The 18037-nt window shown below is 40.0% G+C and overlaps 1 protein-coding gene across 50 annotated transcripts in view; it reads right to left on the bottom strand.

Annotated features, from left to right (window-relative positions):
* RCBTB2 (RCC1 and BTB domain containing protein 2) overlaps window positions 1-18037 on the bottom strand; it is a 76325-nt gene that overhangs the window by 19123 nt on the left and 39165 nt on the right. For 34 of the 50 annotated variants that reach the window (XR_014819365.1, XR_014819362.1, XR_014819366.1 and 31 more), the window contains 5 exons: window positions 5831-5986; window positions 5446-5596; window positions 2387-2553; window positions 1464-1622; window positions 1222-1329 (listed from right to left, as the gene is read on the bottom strand). Coding sequence is in view for 37 of the 50 variants with exons in the window: in XM_084981623.1 (XP_084837749.1) it covers window positions 1222-1329; window positions 1464-1622; window positions 2387-2553; window positions 5446-5596; window positions 5831-5986 (741 nt within the window). In the remaining 13 variants the exon portion in view is untranslated. Of the gene's footprint in view, window positions 1-1221; window positions 1330-1463; window positions 1623-2386; window positions 2554-5445; window positions 5597-5830; window positions 5987-12229; window positions 12274-18037 lie in introns of all 50 variants that reach the window. The other 16 variants (XR_014819371.1, XR_014819372.1, XM_084981637.1 and 13 more) reach the window with 1 other exon arrangement.

Below are 18037 nucleotides of genomic sequence, written 5' to 3'. Positions count from 1 at the left end.
CTCTGGTGTTCATTATGCTCACAGAGATCAAAGGGTGAGAAGTGAATAAGAAATAGGCACTTTTTTTGTTGGCCGCCCTGTGGCACATGGAGTTCCTGCGCCAGGGATCCAAGCCGCAACCGGGACCTAAATAAGCCACAGCTGCAGCAACGCCAGATCTTCAACCCACTGTGCAGGGCAGGGGATCGAGCATGAGTCCCAACGCTCCCAAGATACTGCCAATCCATAATAGGAACTCCAGAAACAGATGCTTTTTAAAAAATTTTTCTTTTTTAACTACGAAAGTAAAAACATGTTCAATGGGAAAAAATATAGAAAGTAAAATTATGGAAGTCACCTCAAGATCAGGATTTTTTTTCTCTTTATATACAGATATAGGGATATGCACTGATAGCTTTTTTTTTTTGGCTTTTCTACAGCCGCACCTGTGGCATATAGAGGTTCCCAAGCCAGGGGTCTAATCTGAGCTATAGCCACCAGCCTCCTCCAAAGTCACAGCAATGCGGGATCTGAGCCGCGTCTGCAACCTACACCACAGCTCATGGCAACACCAGATCCTTAACCCACTGAGCGAGGCCGGGATCGAACCCACAACCTCATGGTTCCTAGTCAGATTCGTTAACCACTGAGCCACGATGGGAACTCCTGACAGCTTTTTTAAAAACAATCACATTGTATAAGCAGTTCTGCATCTTTCTTTTTACTTAGCATCACATATGGCATTACTTCCCCACCATTCTTTGTAAGCATCATTTCTGCTAATATAGATTTAATCTAATTTATTTAATCATTAACTTACTGTTTGACTGGATAATAGCTATTATTTACATGATCAATTTTTATTCCTTTTTTCTTCTATAGCTTCACTACTTTTTTAAGTTACTTTCTCTTCTGGTTCCTTAGAGTAAATGTCCTAGGAATAGAATTACAGATCAAAGGAGATAAACACTCTTAAGGCTCTTGATACAAACTGCCAAAGTCTCCTTGGCAAAGAAAACAATTTACATTCCAACAGCTATGAGTGAGAATGCCCTGGAAATATAAATATTCTGATAAACACCTACAACTAAATTCAGGGAAAGAGGGCTTTAACCTTTATTCCAATCAAGACTTCCAAGCAGCTAACCTTTTCATTTTGCTAAGAAAACTGTGTTTTTAGTACACTGGTGTCTTTGTCACTGTGGACTTCAAAATAGGCAAATAAATCAAGAGAGGACATACCCGCTGGACACGGATGCCTTGCAAAGCTGCTATTCTACAAGGGGTTGGCTGGTTGCCACCACTGCCAAGTCCCAGCTGCCCGTTTCCATTGTAACCCCAGACGTAGACCTGGGAGACAAAGAGACTCAGTCCCCGGCAAAGACAAAAGCAATCAAGGTCTCTGTTATGAGAACATGCCATGTCAGTATGGCACTGATAAGGCAGACGGGTGTTTTAAACAACAAATGAAATAACTTCCTCACCTCCCCAGTGTCCACCACTGCCATTGAGCACATCTGCCCACAGGCTATATTCACAACTGTTTTATTCTGTAAGCAGCCAGTGACTCTTCGAGGGATTGGCTGATTAGCTGTTGATCCAGATCCCACCTGCCCAGAGTTATTATAACCCCAAGCAAATACCTGTTGGAAAAAAAAAAAGAGATCAATAAATAAAACACACTAATGAACACTATAAAGTGTCTCAATTGGCATTTATGGTGCCTCGTTTTGGCCTCAAAGTACTTGATACCCATAAATTCTCATAACACAAGCACAGAAATTTTCATAGAATTCATTCTTACAAAATGGACTACTTTATAAAATTAGGTTATTGGCATTATCTACATAAACACCAATGATTATTATCAAATATCATAATTCTTTTTCTTTTTTGGCTGCTCCATGGCATACAGCTCCTGGGCCAGGAGTCAGATAGATTCAAGCTGCAGTTGTGATCCATGCTGCAGCTGTGGCAACACCAGATCCTTTAACCTACTGTGCTGGGCCAGGGATCGAACCTGAGTCCTGGCGCTCCAGAGAAGCCACAGTGGGAACTCCTTAAATATCATTATTCTTACAAAAAATATCTGCTTTGCCTCAGGAATAATCTCCAGCATTTTGGATTTTTCTTTTTGCAAATAAGCCCCTTGAGTATAGTAATAGAGAAGAAATAAAACATCTTTTTAATTTTTACAGTTATAGAAATCCTTACTGCATATAGGCACGCTTCATAATATAAACACCATTTGACTATGAACTGCTAACAAGACTGAATTTGAGGGAGGTGGTTATTTTAATCACATGACCATATTTCCAAGACTGCTATAGGAATCTATATAAACTTATTAAAATTATAACCTTGCTGAAATCTTATGAACAATGGGATTTATGCTGACTATTCTCACCTCTCCATCAGATGTTAGCACCAATGAATGGTAAGATCCACAGGCAACTTCAATGACTTGTTTGTTTGACAAATTAGTAGAGATATGACAGGGAACTAAACCATGATTAGTCGTCCCATTACCCAGCTGACTGTAAGCATTATGACCCCAGGTAAAGACTTCTCCTTCTGAAAATAAGAAGAAACAACCAACTTTCAAAACAGCTATCCATTATTATACATATTACGTATTTCCACAAATGAAAACTAAAAAATTCACACGCAAAAGCTAATCAACTTCCCTATTCCACAAAACTCATTTTATAAAAGAATACATTTGGAAAGTTAAACTACATTCCACCTCAGAGCAACAAGATGAAATTTAAATGGATGTAATTATAATGCTGGGAAGATAAGTTTTTAATAAACACAAGAGAAAAGGCTGCTAAGAGTATTAGGAAAAAACTCTTGATTTAAAGTCAAAATATTGTAAGGTCATTTAACATCTCTGAATCTTAATTTCCCTACCCATAAAATGATCAAGTTAATTTTTAAAATCTTTATTATTTATTGTGCATTACAATATACATTCAGAAAAAAATTTTAAAAATATATATGCACAGTTTTATAAATAATAACAAAGTACACATCCATGTATTTCCACTCAGGTCAAGTAATATAATTTCATGATCACCCCAAAAGCCCTCCATATGTATGTCCTGAAGAAAAGAATTTAGTCTTTCCTAGTTTTGAATTCTAAATAAATGGAATATAGTACATACTCCCTTCATCTGTATTTTCTCCCATACTGTCTCTTTGTGCTCATTTCTTCTGATCTATCTTCCAGTTTATTTTCTCTTTCACTATGTCCAAACAGCTGCAAAACTTGTCTAATGAGTCTTTCATTTTGATAATTATACTGTTTGTTTCTTCCAAATCTTCTATGAGCTCTAGAGATATCTCCAAGCTCATTTTTTAATTTATTCAGACATAATAAACACAGCCATTTTACAGCTTGTATCTGATAATTCTATGTTATTTAGCAGTCAGTTGTTGCTGTCTTTTTTGCTGATTCTCACTCAGGGTGCCTTGTTTCCTTAGGTACCTGGTTATCTTTGACTATATGCTGCTAATCGCCATCGAAAATTATTTTTCATCTTAAAAAGAATGGGTGTGTGTACATGTTTAACCGAATCGCTTTGTTGTACAGCAGAAATTATCCCAACATTGTAAATCAACTATATTGCACTAAAATTTTTAAAAAATGAAAAAAAAGAAAAATTATTTTTCAGTGGCATCGCATTCCCTCAGGCATAGGATGAAGATGCTTTCCTCTAGAAAAGACGTGCATCAACTGCTCTCAGGTCCTTAAGGCACTTAAAGTTACCCCCAGGATAAGTCCAAGGCGTGAGATTTCTTGGACCAACCAATCTAATGTGAACTGGAATACAAATCCATGGTTACAACCCCTCAGGGAGAGGTTTTCTTTCTTTTTTTCTCCCTGCTTTGCTCAGAGCCAAGGAATTCTTCTGTTGAATCCCTTAGAGATGAAAGAACTGACCCATCCTTGCCCTAGAGTACAGTCCTTTGTGGGCCTAAAGTGTCAAGTCTGTGAATCATGACCCCTTCACCTCCTGAGTGCCTCAAACCACAACTCTGTATAAGTGAACAGGCAAATGACTTTAAGGCAAAATTAGCTTCAAGGTCCCCTCTGCCTTCTTAGGTTGTACTCTCTCTTCACTGTGCTCTGGTAATTCCTTTCTGCCTTATCAGTGTTTGGATGCTTTTATCAAAGTTTTGAAAAATATTTTATCTAGAATTTTTCCTTGTTTTCAGCGCAAAAGTGGTCTGAATAATCCAGTTTGCTGCTACGGACAACCAAAAATTCCTAAACTTACTTTTCAAATGTGATACAAATATAAGAGACTATTTGTAAAGTTCATTTTCGATTTAAAGAATACTAATAAAATGAATACCCAGCTCAAGGAAAACTCTAAGGTATGTTTTAAATTTTTTTTTTTTTTAGGGCCATACTAGTGGCACATGGAGGTTCCCAGGCTAGGGGTCGAATCAGAGCTATAGCTGCCAGCCTACACCACAGCCACAGTGGATTCAAGCCATGTCTATGACCTACACCACAGCCCACGGCAACACCAGATCCCTAACCCACTGAGCCAGGCCAGGTATTGAACCTGCAACCTTATGGTTCCTGGTTGGAATCGTTTCTGCTGAGCCTCGACAAGAACTCCCATATGCTTTTTTTTTTTTTTTTTTTTTTTTTTTTTTTTGTCTTTTGTCTTTTTGTTGTTGTTGTTGTTGCTATTTCTTGGGCCGCACCCGCGGCATATGGAGGTTCCCAGGCTAGGGGTCTAATAGGAGCTGTAGCCACCGGCCTACACCAGAGCCACAGCAACGTGGGATCCGAGCCGCGTCTGCAACCTACACCACAGCTCACGGCAACGCCGGATCGTTAACCCACTGAGCAAGGGCAGGGACCGAACCCGCAACCTCATGGTTGCTAGTCGGATTCGTTAACCACTGCGCCACGACGGGAACTCCCTATATGTTTTAATTATAATGTCTTAGTCTGATTTTGTAAAATAGCCATGAAAAAAAAATATTTAATTTCTTACACTACTGATACCAATTAGAGCCATCAGTCACTATTTAATGTCAGAATTACAAAAGAGTAAAAACTGGAAGGGATCTTGGAATTCAGCTCTAATCTTTCTGTTCATAGATGAGAAATCTCAAGTTCAAAAAATCCAGAGTGAGTTCAGCCTTCTAGTGCAAAATAATTACACTTACCAAGTACACACAAAAAGGGGTTTACTGGGCTTATAGCATTGTCATTCGTACATCCAAAGTGCCAGTAATTGGTAGATTCCATCTGCTACATTATCTTACTTTGATATTCAGATATGCTCCTATTTCATAGTGTCCAAAGCATAGTTAAGTTCAGAGGGCAAAGCCAGAAAGCTTTGCCCAATCAAAAAGTATGTTCTTAATGTCAGGGATCCTATTCTTGTTTCTCAACAAATAAATCAATGGCTAAAACTCTACACTGGTTTCCTGGGTTACCTGTGGTTGCAAGGACAACATGCGGGCCACTCCCATAGCTGAGGCAGGCGATTTTTTTGCCACTTAAAGAATCCAGTCTCCGAGGTTCAATGGTGCTCTGGACATCACCCAATCCCAAACAGCCACAGCAGTTTGTGCCAAGCACAAAAATCTGTGAGAAAAACCACTGTTAGTTCAAGCCGTTCTATTTCTGACAAACCTATAATTATACTCAAACACATATACTCCCTCTAAAGAAAAGCTGCCTCAGTATTTAATAAGTAGGAATCTACTTTCCATGCATTTTAACTTCCTTAAAGCCTTAGTTCCTTAGTTCCCCAAGAACTTCAGTGTTACAAGTCCACTACTAAAAACACAAGGGGCCACATTTTTTCTTCCACATTACCTCATCATTTACTGTGGTGTATAAAACTTCATTGCCAGCACTGCCGAAGACACAGGCCTGACGAACTAACTGCAGTTCTTCCTCAGAACAAAGGGAGAAAATCGGCCACTTTCCCACATCTAACATCTTCAAAGACGACGGAGTAGCCCGTACTGGCTGCAAAGAAAAAAAAAATTACGTGTCTATAAAGACATTAATTTAAAAAATACATTTTCTTTGCCCCTCCTCACATCTATAAAAGAGCACTGGTTTGAGGAGAAAAAAACCCAGTGTAGTTTTGAGAGGCATCTCCCAGCTGTGGGAAGTGCCTGTCCAAGCCAGACAGAAGTACTTCATCACTGCTCTCGCCACAACCAAGAGCCAGAGGCACTGATGGAATCAGATCACACCTATTAATTTTCCTCAAGGACACAGGAATCACGCAAGGGTGAACTGTGGGGAGCTCAATGCCTGGCATGCATTTTCATTGTTGGCTAAGTCTTACAAGCAGCTCTGGAAACTGGGCTGGTTGTAAAAGCAGAAAAAATTGATAGGGAAGACTGCTTTTTCATCCACTTCCTACATCTTAACAAAACAAGTCTTTGGAAAAGGACAACGCAGAAGGTGACACCAAGGAAAAGATCCTGAAGCTTCAGTTCATGGGTCAGTTCTGACCATTCAGTTTCAGCACCTGGTGGGTTCCCTCATCCCCCTGCTCAGGTTTGAGGACTGGGAGGAAGAAAAGCCCAGAAAGTGTGTGCATTCATTTGCTGTGTAGAGCTGCTATGACAAAGTATCATAAACAGAGTGGCTGAAACAATAGCACTTTTATTTTCTTACAGTTCTGGAGGCCAGACCTTCCAAGTCAAAGCATCAGTAGGTTTGGTTCCTTCTAAGGGTTGGGAAAGAAAGACCTGTTTCAGGCCTCTTCTCTGGGCTTGCAGATGGCTGAAGTCTCCCTATGTCTTAACGTCATCTTCCGCCACGTGTGTCTGTCTCTAGGTCTAAATTTCCTGTTGGTAAGGACACCAGTCATGTTGGAGTATGTCGCCCCGTTGAGCTCATCTTAACTGATCACATGTGCAGTGACGCACTTCCAAATAAGGTTACCTTCTAAAGTAATGGAGTGTCTTAGGCTATTAAGGCTGCTATACCAAAACGCCAGAGACTGGGTGGCTTATAAACAAGAAAATTGTGTTTCTTACAGTTCTGGAGACTGGGAAGTCCAAGATCAAGATGCCAGCATGATTGTGTTCTCATGAGGACGCCCTTCCTGGTTCATAGCCAGTGTCTTCTCACTGGGCCCTCACATGGTGAAAGGCATGATGGGTCTCTCTGGAGGCCCTTTTATAAAGCACTAAGCCATTCAGGAGCTTTCTACTTTCATGACTTAAGCAACTCCTGAAGGCCCAACCTTCTAATACCATCACCTTTGGGAATTAGGATTTCAACATATGAATCTGGGGGAGATACAATCGAACCCATAATAGTATGCATTAAGATCATGAGCATCTGCACTCCCATAAGAGGATTCAATGTGGACACAAGGAAGCTGTTTTCAAGGAGAGCTGTTACTATTTGCTATAATGAAGACATCTTTACTTATATACAACTTGCAAATATTTTGAAGACTACGAAAGATGCATAAATAGTCAATATGCCTATCAACTGGCATGCCAGGCCATCTGCCTCAATAATCACTATGCTCTTGCTTAATTTAATGCAGTAAAGGATTTTTCTAAGGGCCTGTCTTTCCCATCAGATATTAAGTCGGTCTTACAAGAAATATATTCTAGTACAGAGCTGATCAGACTAACTACTTGTTTTCTGTAAACTGGATAGGATATTCTGTGCTTCCCACTTTAGGGGTCTTTTTTTTTTTTTTAGAAATTGGCTTACAAGATTATGGAGTCTCAGAAGTCCTCTATCTGCACTGGTAAACTGGTGCCCCTGGAAATCTGGTGGTATAATTCAAACCACGTCCAAAGGCCTGAGAACCAGTGGAGACAATGATGTAAATCCCCGTCCAAGGGCAAAAGACGAAATGAGGTCCCCTACCAATCAGTAAGACAAGAAAAAAGGAATGACTCCCTCCTTCCTCTGCCTTTTGTTCCATTCAGATTCTCAACAGACTGGATGATGCCCACCCACACTGCCTAAGGCAACTCATTTACTGAGTCCACCAATTCAAGTGCTATTCTCATCTGGTAACAACCTCGGAGACACGCCCAGAGACAATGCTTAACCTGGGCACAAGGGGTCCATTCAAGCTAACACATCAGATTAACTATCATACCATTGAGGACAAACAGTGAGGAAGGCCAAGTGAAGATTGAGGCAGAGAATGCAGTGACACAGCCATAGGTCCAGGAACACCAATTAATGCCAGGAGCAACCAGAAAATGGAAAGAGGCAGCTAGAGGAAACAGTCCTGAGAGCTGCTTGGTAATAGAAGAAGTCACAGGAGTTGCTGCTACCCAGCCCCCTGCTATAAGAGCAGTCCTGTGAAACATGAACTACCACCACAGCCCTCACAAACACCATTCCTAGAAGCCACCCAGATCCAGGAGAGACAGCTGCTCCTGTCATGTGCTCTAGGTACACATGAGCTGCCACCACCCCTGAGAACTCCAGCACTGGACACCAGCTACTCAATCTACACACCTGTTGTCAAGGAGACCACAAACATAGAAAGATAGACAACATAAAATGACAAAGATATAGCTTTCAGACAAAGGAACAAAATAAAAGACACAAAAACAACTAAAAGAAGAGAGAGACAATCTACCTGAAAGAGAATTCAGAGTAATGATAGTAAAGATGATCCAAGGTATCAGGAAAAGAACAGAGGCATAGACTGAGAAGGAAGTTACAAGAAATGGTTAACAAAAACCTAGAAGATTTTAAAAAACAAGCAAACTGAGATGAACAGCACAATATCTGAAAAGTAAAATACAAAAACAAGGGATCGATAGCAGAACAATGGAGGAATAAGAACAAATAAGTGATGTGGAAGACAAGAGTAATGGTAATCACTGACACAAAAAAGAATAAAGAAAAAAGAATGAAAAGATTGAGAAGAGTCTGAGAGACCTCTGGGACATTAATGGTAGCAACACCTGTATCATAGGGGTTCCAGAAGGAAAAGAGAGAGAGAAGGGGCCAGAGAAAAGTTATGAAGAGATTATAGCCAAAAACTTCCCTAATATGGGAAAGTTATGGCATAATATGTAATTAATATCCCAAACAGGATAAACTAAAGGAGAAACACAACAAGAAACATACAAACCAAACTGACAAAAATTAAACACAAAAAGGCACAAAGGAAAAGTAACAAATAATATACAAGGGAACCTTCATAAGGATAACAGCTGATTTTTCAGCAGAAACTTGGCGAGATAGAAAGGAGAGGCAAGATATATTTAAGGTGATGACGGGCAAGAACTTAAAACCAAGAATACTCTACCCAGCAAAGCTCTCATTCAGATTCAATGGAGAGATCAACAGCTTTGCAGACGAGCAAAATCTAAGAGAATTCAGCACTTCCAAACCAGCTTTACAACAACTACTAAAGGAAATCCCCTAGGCAGAAAAGGCCACAATTAGAAAGAAGAAAATTACAAATTAAAAAGCTCACTGGTAAAGGGAAACATTAAAGTAGGAACTCGCCCACTGACTAATATATCAAAACTATGAAGCATGAGAACATTGAAAATGCATTTGAAATTAAGAGATCAGCAACCAAAAACAATTCTGTACATATATAGACTGCTATATCAAAATCTAATTGCAACTGCAAACCAAAAAACTACAATAGACATACACATAAAAAAGAAAAAGCAAACCAAATAAACACTAAAGACAGTCAGCAAATCACAAGAGAAAGAAACAAAAGAGAAAGGGGGAGGGAGGGGGCCTAAAATAACAAAACAAAACAATTAAGAAATTAGCAATAAGTTCATGCATATCCATAAATACATTGAATGAAAATGGATTAAATGCTCCAACCAAAAGAGACTAGCTGAATGGATACAAAACCAAGACACAATATATGCTGTTTACAAGAGACCCATTTCAGACCTAAGAATACATACAGACTAAAACTGAGGAGACAGAGGTATTATATGCAAATAGAAACCAATGGAAAGCTTGATTAGCAATACTCATATCAGACAAACAGATTTTAAATAAAGGTCATAAGAGACAAAGAAGGACACAACATAACAAAGGATCAATCTATGAAAAAGATACAATAATTGTTAATATATATGCACCCAACATAGGAGCATCACAATGTATAAGGCAACTGCTAAAAGCCATAAAAGGAGAAATTGACTGTAATGCAGTAACAGTGGGGGACATTAACATCCCACTTACATCCATGGACAGATCATCCACACAGAAAATCAGCAAGGAAACACAGGCCTTAAGTGACACCCTAGACCAAGAGACTTAACTGATATTTATAGAACATTCCATCCCAAAGCATCAGTATACCTTCTTTTCAAGTGCATATGGAACATTCTCCAGATAGATCACATCTTAGGCCACAGATCAAGCCTTGGTAAATTTTAAAAAGTTGAAATTATTTCAAGTATTTTCGCTGACCAAAATGTACAAACAATTCATGCAACTCAATGACAACAACAACAAAAAACCCAATGGAAAAATGGACAGAGGTCCTAAATAGATATTTCTCCAAATATAGATGACCAATATGCACATGAAAAGATGCTTAACATCACTAATTATTAGAGAAATGAAAATCAAAACTACAAGTCAATACCATCTCACACCAAGCAGAATGGCCATAACTAGTAAGTCTACAAATAAGCATGCAGGAGTAGTGGACAAAGGGAAACCACCCTATACTGCTGGTGCAGATGTAAACTGGTACAACTATTATGGAAAACGCTGCAAATTCCTTAAAAAACTAAAAACGGAACTACCATATGATCCAGCACTCCCACTCCTGGGCATATATCCAGACAAAACTATAATTCAAAAAGATACATGCTCCCCTATGTTTGTTAAGCACTATTCACAATTGCCAAGACAGGGAAACAACCTAAACTTCCATCAACATGTGCATGGATTAAAAAGACGTAGTACGTGTATACAACATGATACTACTCAGCCATGAAAAAGAACGAAATAATGCCATCTGCAGCAACATGGATGCCAACAGAGATTCTCATACGAAGTGACATAAGAAAGAGAACTACCTATGTCATATGACAAATACCATATATCACTTATATATGGAATATAAAATATGGCACAAATGAACCTATCCACAGAACCAAAATAGACTCACAGACATATACAACAGATGTGTTGATGCAAAGGGGGAGGGGGACAAAGTGGGATGGACTATGAGTTTAGGGTTAGTAGATACAAACTATTACATTTAGAACAGATAAGCAATGACACCCTATTGTACAATACAGGGAACTATACCCAATCTCTTGGGAAGAACATGGAGATAAAATGAGATGGAAGATAATACGAGAAAATGAATGTGCGAGTGTATGTATCTGATAGTCCTGAAAGAGGAGACAAGATCTCAGACTAGAAGGACTTCAGCTCAGCTCCTCTCACACAAGCACCAAATTCACAACTAACTGCTGAAAAACTATCAACAAAAAAATAGTGGAACCTACCAAAACAAAAACATTCTATATTCAATGACAAAGAGAAGCCACAAGGAGACGTTAGAAAGGGTGCTTTCACAATATAATCAAATCCCTGTCAAGTGGATGCCCCACAAACTGGAAAATAGTTCTATCTCAGACGATCTCTCACAGAGTGAGAATTATGAACCCCATGTTAGGTTCTACAGCCTAAGAGTCTGGCACGGGAAGAGGAACCCCAGAACATCTGGCTTTAAAGGCAAGCAGGGCTTAAATGCAGGAGCTCAAAGGACTAAGAGAAGGAGACTTCATTCTTGGAGGATGCACACAAGGTTTCACGTGCACTGGGACACAGGGCAAAGCACTGATTCCACAGAAGCCTGTGCCAGACCTACCTGCGGATCTTTAAGTCACCTGGGAAGGCAGGGTTGGCTGCAGCTCACTATGGGGACAAGGACACTGGTGGCAGAGGCCTCAGCAAATAGTCATCAGCATGAGCAATTCTGGAGATCACCATTTTGGTACTGACACCTGGCCAACCTGAGAGCCTGCAGGCTCTATTGCTGGGACACCTCAGGCCAAACAACCAACACAGTAGGAACAAAGACCAACTCATGAGCAGGCAGGCTGTCTAAAGTCATCCTGAGCCCAAAGCCACCTTTAAAGACACCCTTTGTAATGGCTGTGCCCACTAGAGGAGCAGGATCCAGTTCCACCAACCAAGGGGTAGGAACTAGGTACCTCTCACCAGGAAGCCTGTACAAGCCCATACACCAAACTCACTCACCAGACGGCAGATGCCAGAAGCAAGACGTACTACAATCCTGCAGCCTGCAGAACAGAGACCATAAATACAGGAAGTTAGACAAATTCAGATGGTAGAGAAATATGTTCCATACAAAAGAACAAAATAAAGCCCTAAAAGAACAATGAAGTGAAGTGGAGATAGGCATTCTCCCTGAAAAAGTATTCAGGGGAGTGACAGTAAAGATGATCCAAGATCTCAGAAAAAGAATAGAGGCATAAGCTGAGAAGATAAAAGAAATGTTTAAAAAAGAACTAAAAGGCATATCTAAGAACAATACATAACTGCAATGAAAATACACTAGAAGGAATAAAAAGCAGAATAAATGAGGTAGAAGAACAAATAAGTGTGCTGGAAGCCAGTATGGTAAAAATCACTGCCACAGAACAGAATAAAGAAATAAGAATGAAAAGAGATGATGTCAGTCTAGGAGACCTTTGGGACAACATTAAACACACTAATGGCATTACAGTGGTCCCAGAAAAAGACAGAAAGGGTCTAAGAAAATACTTGATGAAATAATAGCCCAAAACTTCACTAACATGGGAAAGAAAACATTCATTCAAGACCAGGAAGTGCAGAGTCCTATACAGGATAAACCCAAGGAGGAACATATCAAGACACATAATCAAATTGACAAAAATTAAAGACAGAGAAGATATTAAAAGCAACAAGGGAAAACAACAAATCACATATAAGGAAATCCCCAAAAGGTTCTTAGCTGATTTTTCAGCAGAAACTCTGCAAGCCAGAAGGGAATACCATGATATATTTAAAATGATGAAAGGAAAAAACCTACAACCAAGAATATTCTATCCAGCAAGCCTCTCATTCAGACATAACAGAAAAATCAAAAGCTTTACAGACAAGCAAAGGGTACGAATTCAGAACCAGTAAATCAGTTTTACAAAAAGTTCTAGGAGTTCTCGTCACAGTGCAGTGGTTAATGAATCTGACTAGGAACCATGACATTGCAGGTTCAATCCCTGGCCTTGCTCAGTGGGTTAAGGATCCTGCGTTGCCATGAGCTGTGGTGTAGTTGCAGATGCGGCTCAGATCCTGCATTGCTGTGGCTCTGGCCTAGGCCTGCACCTGCAGCTCCAGTTTGACCCCTAGCCTGGGAACCTTCATATGCCGTGGGAGTGGCCCTAGAAAAGGCAAAAAGACAAAAAAACAAAAACAAACAAAAAAAAGTTCTAGCTGTAGGCAGAAAAGGCCACAACTAGAAACAAGAAAACTACAAATGAGAAAGCTCACCAGTAAAGGCAAACCTATAGTAAGGTAGAAAATCATCCACACTCAAATAAGCTATCAAAACCAGCAATCATAAGAAGAGTATAAATCCAAGATATTAGAACTGCATTTGAAATTAAGAGAACAGCAACTTAAAAGAATCTTCTATATATGTAGACTGCTATATCAAAATCTCGTGGTAACCACAACCCAAAAATCTACAAAAATACACACAAAAATAAAAAGCTATCCAAATAAGACACTACAGGCAGTGATCAAACAACAGGAGAAAAGAACAAAACAGGAAGGAAGAAAAAAGGACCTAAAATAACAAATCCAAAACAATTAAGAAAATGGCAATAAGAACACACGTATCAATAATTAAATGTAAATATGTTAAGTGCTCCAACAAAAAGACACAGACTGGCTGAATGGATACAAAAACAAGACCATTATAGGCCATCTACAAGAGACCCACTTCAGATCTATGGACAAATACAGACTGAAAGTGAGGGGATATAAAAGGGTATTGCATGAAAATGGAAATCCAAAAAGAAAGCTAGAATAGCAATACTCATATTAGACAAAATAAATTTTATTTTATTTTATTTTATTTTATTTTTGTCTTTTTTTTGCTATTTCTTTGGGCCGCTCCCACGGCATATGGAGGTTCCCAGGCTAGGGGTCCAATCGGAGCTGTAGCCACTGGCCTACACCAGAGCCACAGCAACGCGGGATCCGAGCCGCGTCTGCAACCTACACCACAGCTCACGGCAATGCCGGATCATTAACCCACTGAGCAAGGGCGGGGACCGAACCCGCAACCTCATGGTTCCTAGTCGGATTCGCCAACCACTGCACCATGACGGGAACTCCGAAAATAAATTTTAAAATAAAGACTATTCCAAGAGACAAAGAAGGACACTACATAATGATCAAGGTATCAATCCAAGAAGACAATATAAAAATTGTAAATATATATGCACCCAACATAGGAGCACCATAGTATGTAATGCAAATGCTAGCAATTATAAAAGAAGAAATGACAGTAACAAAATATTAGTGAGGACTTTAACACCCCACTTACATTAATGGACAGTTCAGACAGAAAATCAACAATGAAATATAGGCCTTAAATGATACTTTAGACCAGAAGGACTTAACTGATATTTACATAATAGAACTCTCCATCTCAGAGCAGCAGGATACACATTCCTATCAAGTGCACATGGAACATTTTCCACAATAGATCACACACTGGGCCGCAAAGCAAGTATCAGTAAATTTAAGAAATCTGAAATAGGAGTTCCCGTCGTGGCGCAGTGGTTAATGAATCCGACTAGGAACCATGAGGTTGCGGGTTCGATCCCTGCCCTTGCTCAGTGGGTTAACGATCCGGCATTGCCGTGAGCTGTGGTGTAGGTTGCAGACGCGGCTCGGATCTCGCGTTGCTGTGGCTCTGGCGTAGGCCAGTGGCTACAGCTCCGATTCAACCCCTAGCCTGGGAATCTCCATATGCCGCGGGAGCGGCCCAAGAAATAGCAACAACAACAACAACAAAAGACAAAAAAAAAAAAAAAAAAAAAAGAAATCTGAAATAATACTAAGCATCTTTTCTGACCACAGTGCTATGAGATTAGTAATTAACTACAAGAATAAAACTGTAAAAAAAAAGAAAGAAAAAAACCCTACAAACACATGAAAGCTAAACAATATGTTACGAACAACCAATAGATCACTCAAGAAATCAAAGAGGGAATCGAAAAATAATGAGAGGCAAAGGAAAATGAAAACATAACAATCCAAAGCTAGGGATGCAGCAAAAGCAGTTCTGAGAGGAAGTTTATAGAAATATAATATTACCTCAGGAAACAAGAAAAATCTCAAATAAACATCATACCTTCACAATTAAGCAAATAGAGAAAGAACAAACAAAACTCAGTCATTAGAAGGAAAGAAATCATAAAGATTAGAGCAGAAGTAAATGAAATAGAGGCGAAGAAAACATTTAAAAAGTCCAGTGAAACTAAAAGTTGGTCCTTGAAAATAGAAATAAAATTAAACCTTCAGCCAGAATCATCAAGGAAAAAAGGGAGGGAGACAATCAAGATGGTAGAGTAGTAGCATGTACAGCTCACCACCCCCAACAAATGTCAAAAATACATCTAACATGTGGAAGGATTCACAAAGAAACTTTGCTGAATGCTGCTAAAAGGCCTCAGGATTCTGATAGAGCAGGAAAACCTTCACAAAACTGGGTAGGACAAAAAAAAAAAAAAAAAAGATGAGCAAAGAATTGTGTCAGGACCTGCACCCCTGGGAGAGAGCCATGAAAGAAGAAAAGTTCCTGCACCCTGGGAAGTCTCCTCACTGGTGCAGAGATCAGCCAGAACAGACAGAGAACATCAGAGCCTCAGAGGAGAGCACAACTGCTGGTTTACAATATGCAAAATAGAGACAGACTTGCACAGATGATCAGAACCACCACCCTACACTCTACAGCCTGATATGCAAGTCCACTGCTGAGGGTGCAGGAAGGGGGCTGAAGCTCGGGCCTTGGAGATCAGACCCAGGGAGATGACTGGAGTTGTCAGTACAGAAACAGCCTGAACAGACAGAGACCACATCTGAGGGTGTAAACAGAAATAGCCTGGGTGGCCTTAAAAACCAAGAGCCACTGTCTGGGGTGCACAAGGGGAAGAGTGGGGCCCACAATTACAGCCTTGTGCCTTGCACATGCTCTCAGGCAGCAGGAAACCACCTACTCGAGCTCCAGGAGTGACTGTGAGCTGCAGCTGCCCCCCTGTCCCAGATACCAGGAGTGGTAAGCAACTGGCCCCATCTTCTGGGTTCCAGGAGCAGTCATGAGCAATCAGCTGTGAGCTGCCACCCTGGCATATCAGTTTTCAGGAGCAGTAACGACCCACCTACATTCCAATCCCATGCTCTGGGGGTGCAAGTCAGCCACCACCACCACCAAAAATCCCATGACCAGGCACCAGCCAATGCATCTGCACAGCCACTATCAAGAGGATAATGGCAAGCACACCATGAGGAAAGGGGAATCAGACATCCATGTGAAAAACAGCCCTCACACCAAAAATATTAAAGCCACAGAAGCAACAGAGGGATGCTCCAACATATGAATAGCTCTCCAAGACCACAGTACATAACTGTTTCTCCTATACCTAAAGAATAAGAGACATATAACGAAGAAGCAGAGGAACCACTTCCAGTCAAAAGACCAAGAAAATACCCCTGAAAGAACAGTGATACAGACCTATTCAGTCTAAAACATGCTGACTTCAAAAAGTAGGTAATAAAAGCACCATACGAACTAGGAAAGGCTATCGACAGAAATGCAGGCAATAGAAATGACAACAAAAATAAACAAATGGGATCAAATTAAACCCAAAAGCTTTTGCATAGCAAATGAAATGTCCAAAAAAAAAAAAAAAAGATGACCTAAGGAAAGGGAGAAAATAGTTGCAGATGATGCAATCAATAACGGCTTAATTGCCCAGATATACAGGTAACACACAGAAGTCAACAAAATAAAACCAAACAACTGGAGCTCCTATTGTTGCTCAGTGGTTAATGAATCTGACTAGTATCCATGAGGATACAGGACTGATTCCTGGCCTTGTTTAGTAGGTTAAGGATCCAGTGTTGCCATAAGCTGTGGTGTAGGTCACAGACATGGCTCAGATCCTACGTTGCTGTGGCTGTGGCACAGGCTGCTGGCTACAGCTCCAATTGGACCCCTAGGCTGGGAACCTCCATATGCTCCAAGTGCAGCCCTAAAAAGCACCCCCCCGAAACAACCCAATTGAAAAATGAGCAGAAGACCTACAGATGGCCAGTAGACATGAAAACTTACTCAACATCACTAATTATTAGAGAAATGCAAATCAAAATTAAAATGAGGTACCAGCACACACCAGTAAGAACAGCAATCATTAATCAGTTTACAAATAACAAATGCTGGAAAGGTGTAGAAAAAGGGGAACACTCCTACACTGTTGGTTGGGATGTTAACTGGTACAACCACTATGGAAAGCAGTATGGAGGTTCCTCAGAAAACTGAACACAGAAATACCCTATGATTTAGCAATTCCACTCCTGGATAAATATCTGGACAAAATGATGATTCAAAAAGATACATGCTCCCCTATGTTCACTGCAGCACTATTCACAACAGCCGAGACAGGGAAACAACCTAAATGTCCATCAACAGATGAATGGATTAAGAAGATGTGGTGAATATACACAATGGAATACTACTCAGCCATGAAAAAGAACGAAATAATGCCACTGGCAGCAACATGGATGCAACTAGAGATTCTCATACTAAGTGAAGTCAGAAAGAGAAAGACAAATACACATACAGATAGATAATGATATCACTTATATGTGGAATCTAAATTATGGCACACATGAACCTACCTAGAGAACAGAAACAGACTCACATAGAGACCAGAATACTCTAAATAGAAAAGTAATAATCTATAGGAAAGAGAAAATCACAACCGGAATGTGTACTGCTTAAGCCAGTAT

The sequence above is a fragment of the Sus scrofa genome, chromosome 11, assembly GCF_054392235.1.
Source record: "Sus scrofa isolate SSC_HxYL_T2T_F1_AM1 chromosome 11, Sscrofa_HxYL_maternal_Yorkshire_Landrace_v2.0, whole genome shotgun sequence".
In the NCBI taxonomy this organism is placed as follows: domain Eukaryota; kingdom Metazoa; phylum Chordata; class Mammalia; order Artiodactyla; family Suidae; genus Sus; species Sus scrofa.
The sequence above is the reverse complement of the archived record's forward strand: the minus strand, read 5'-3'. Positions and strand labels throughout refer to the sequence as shown.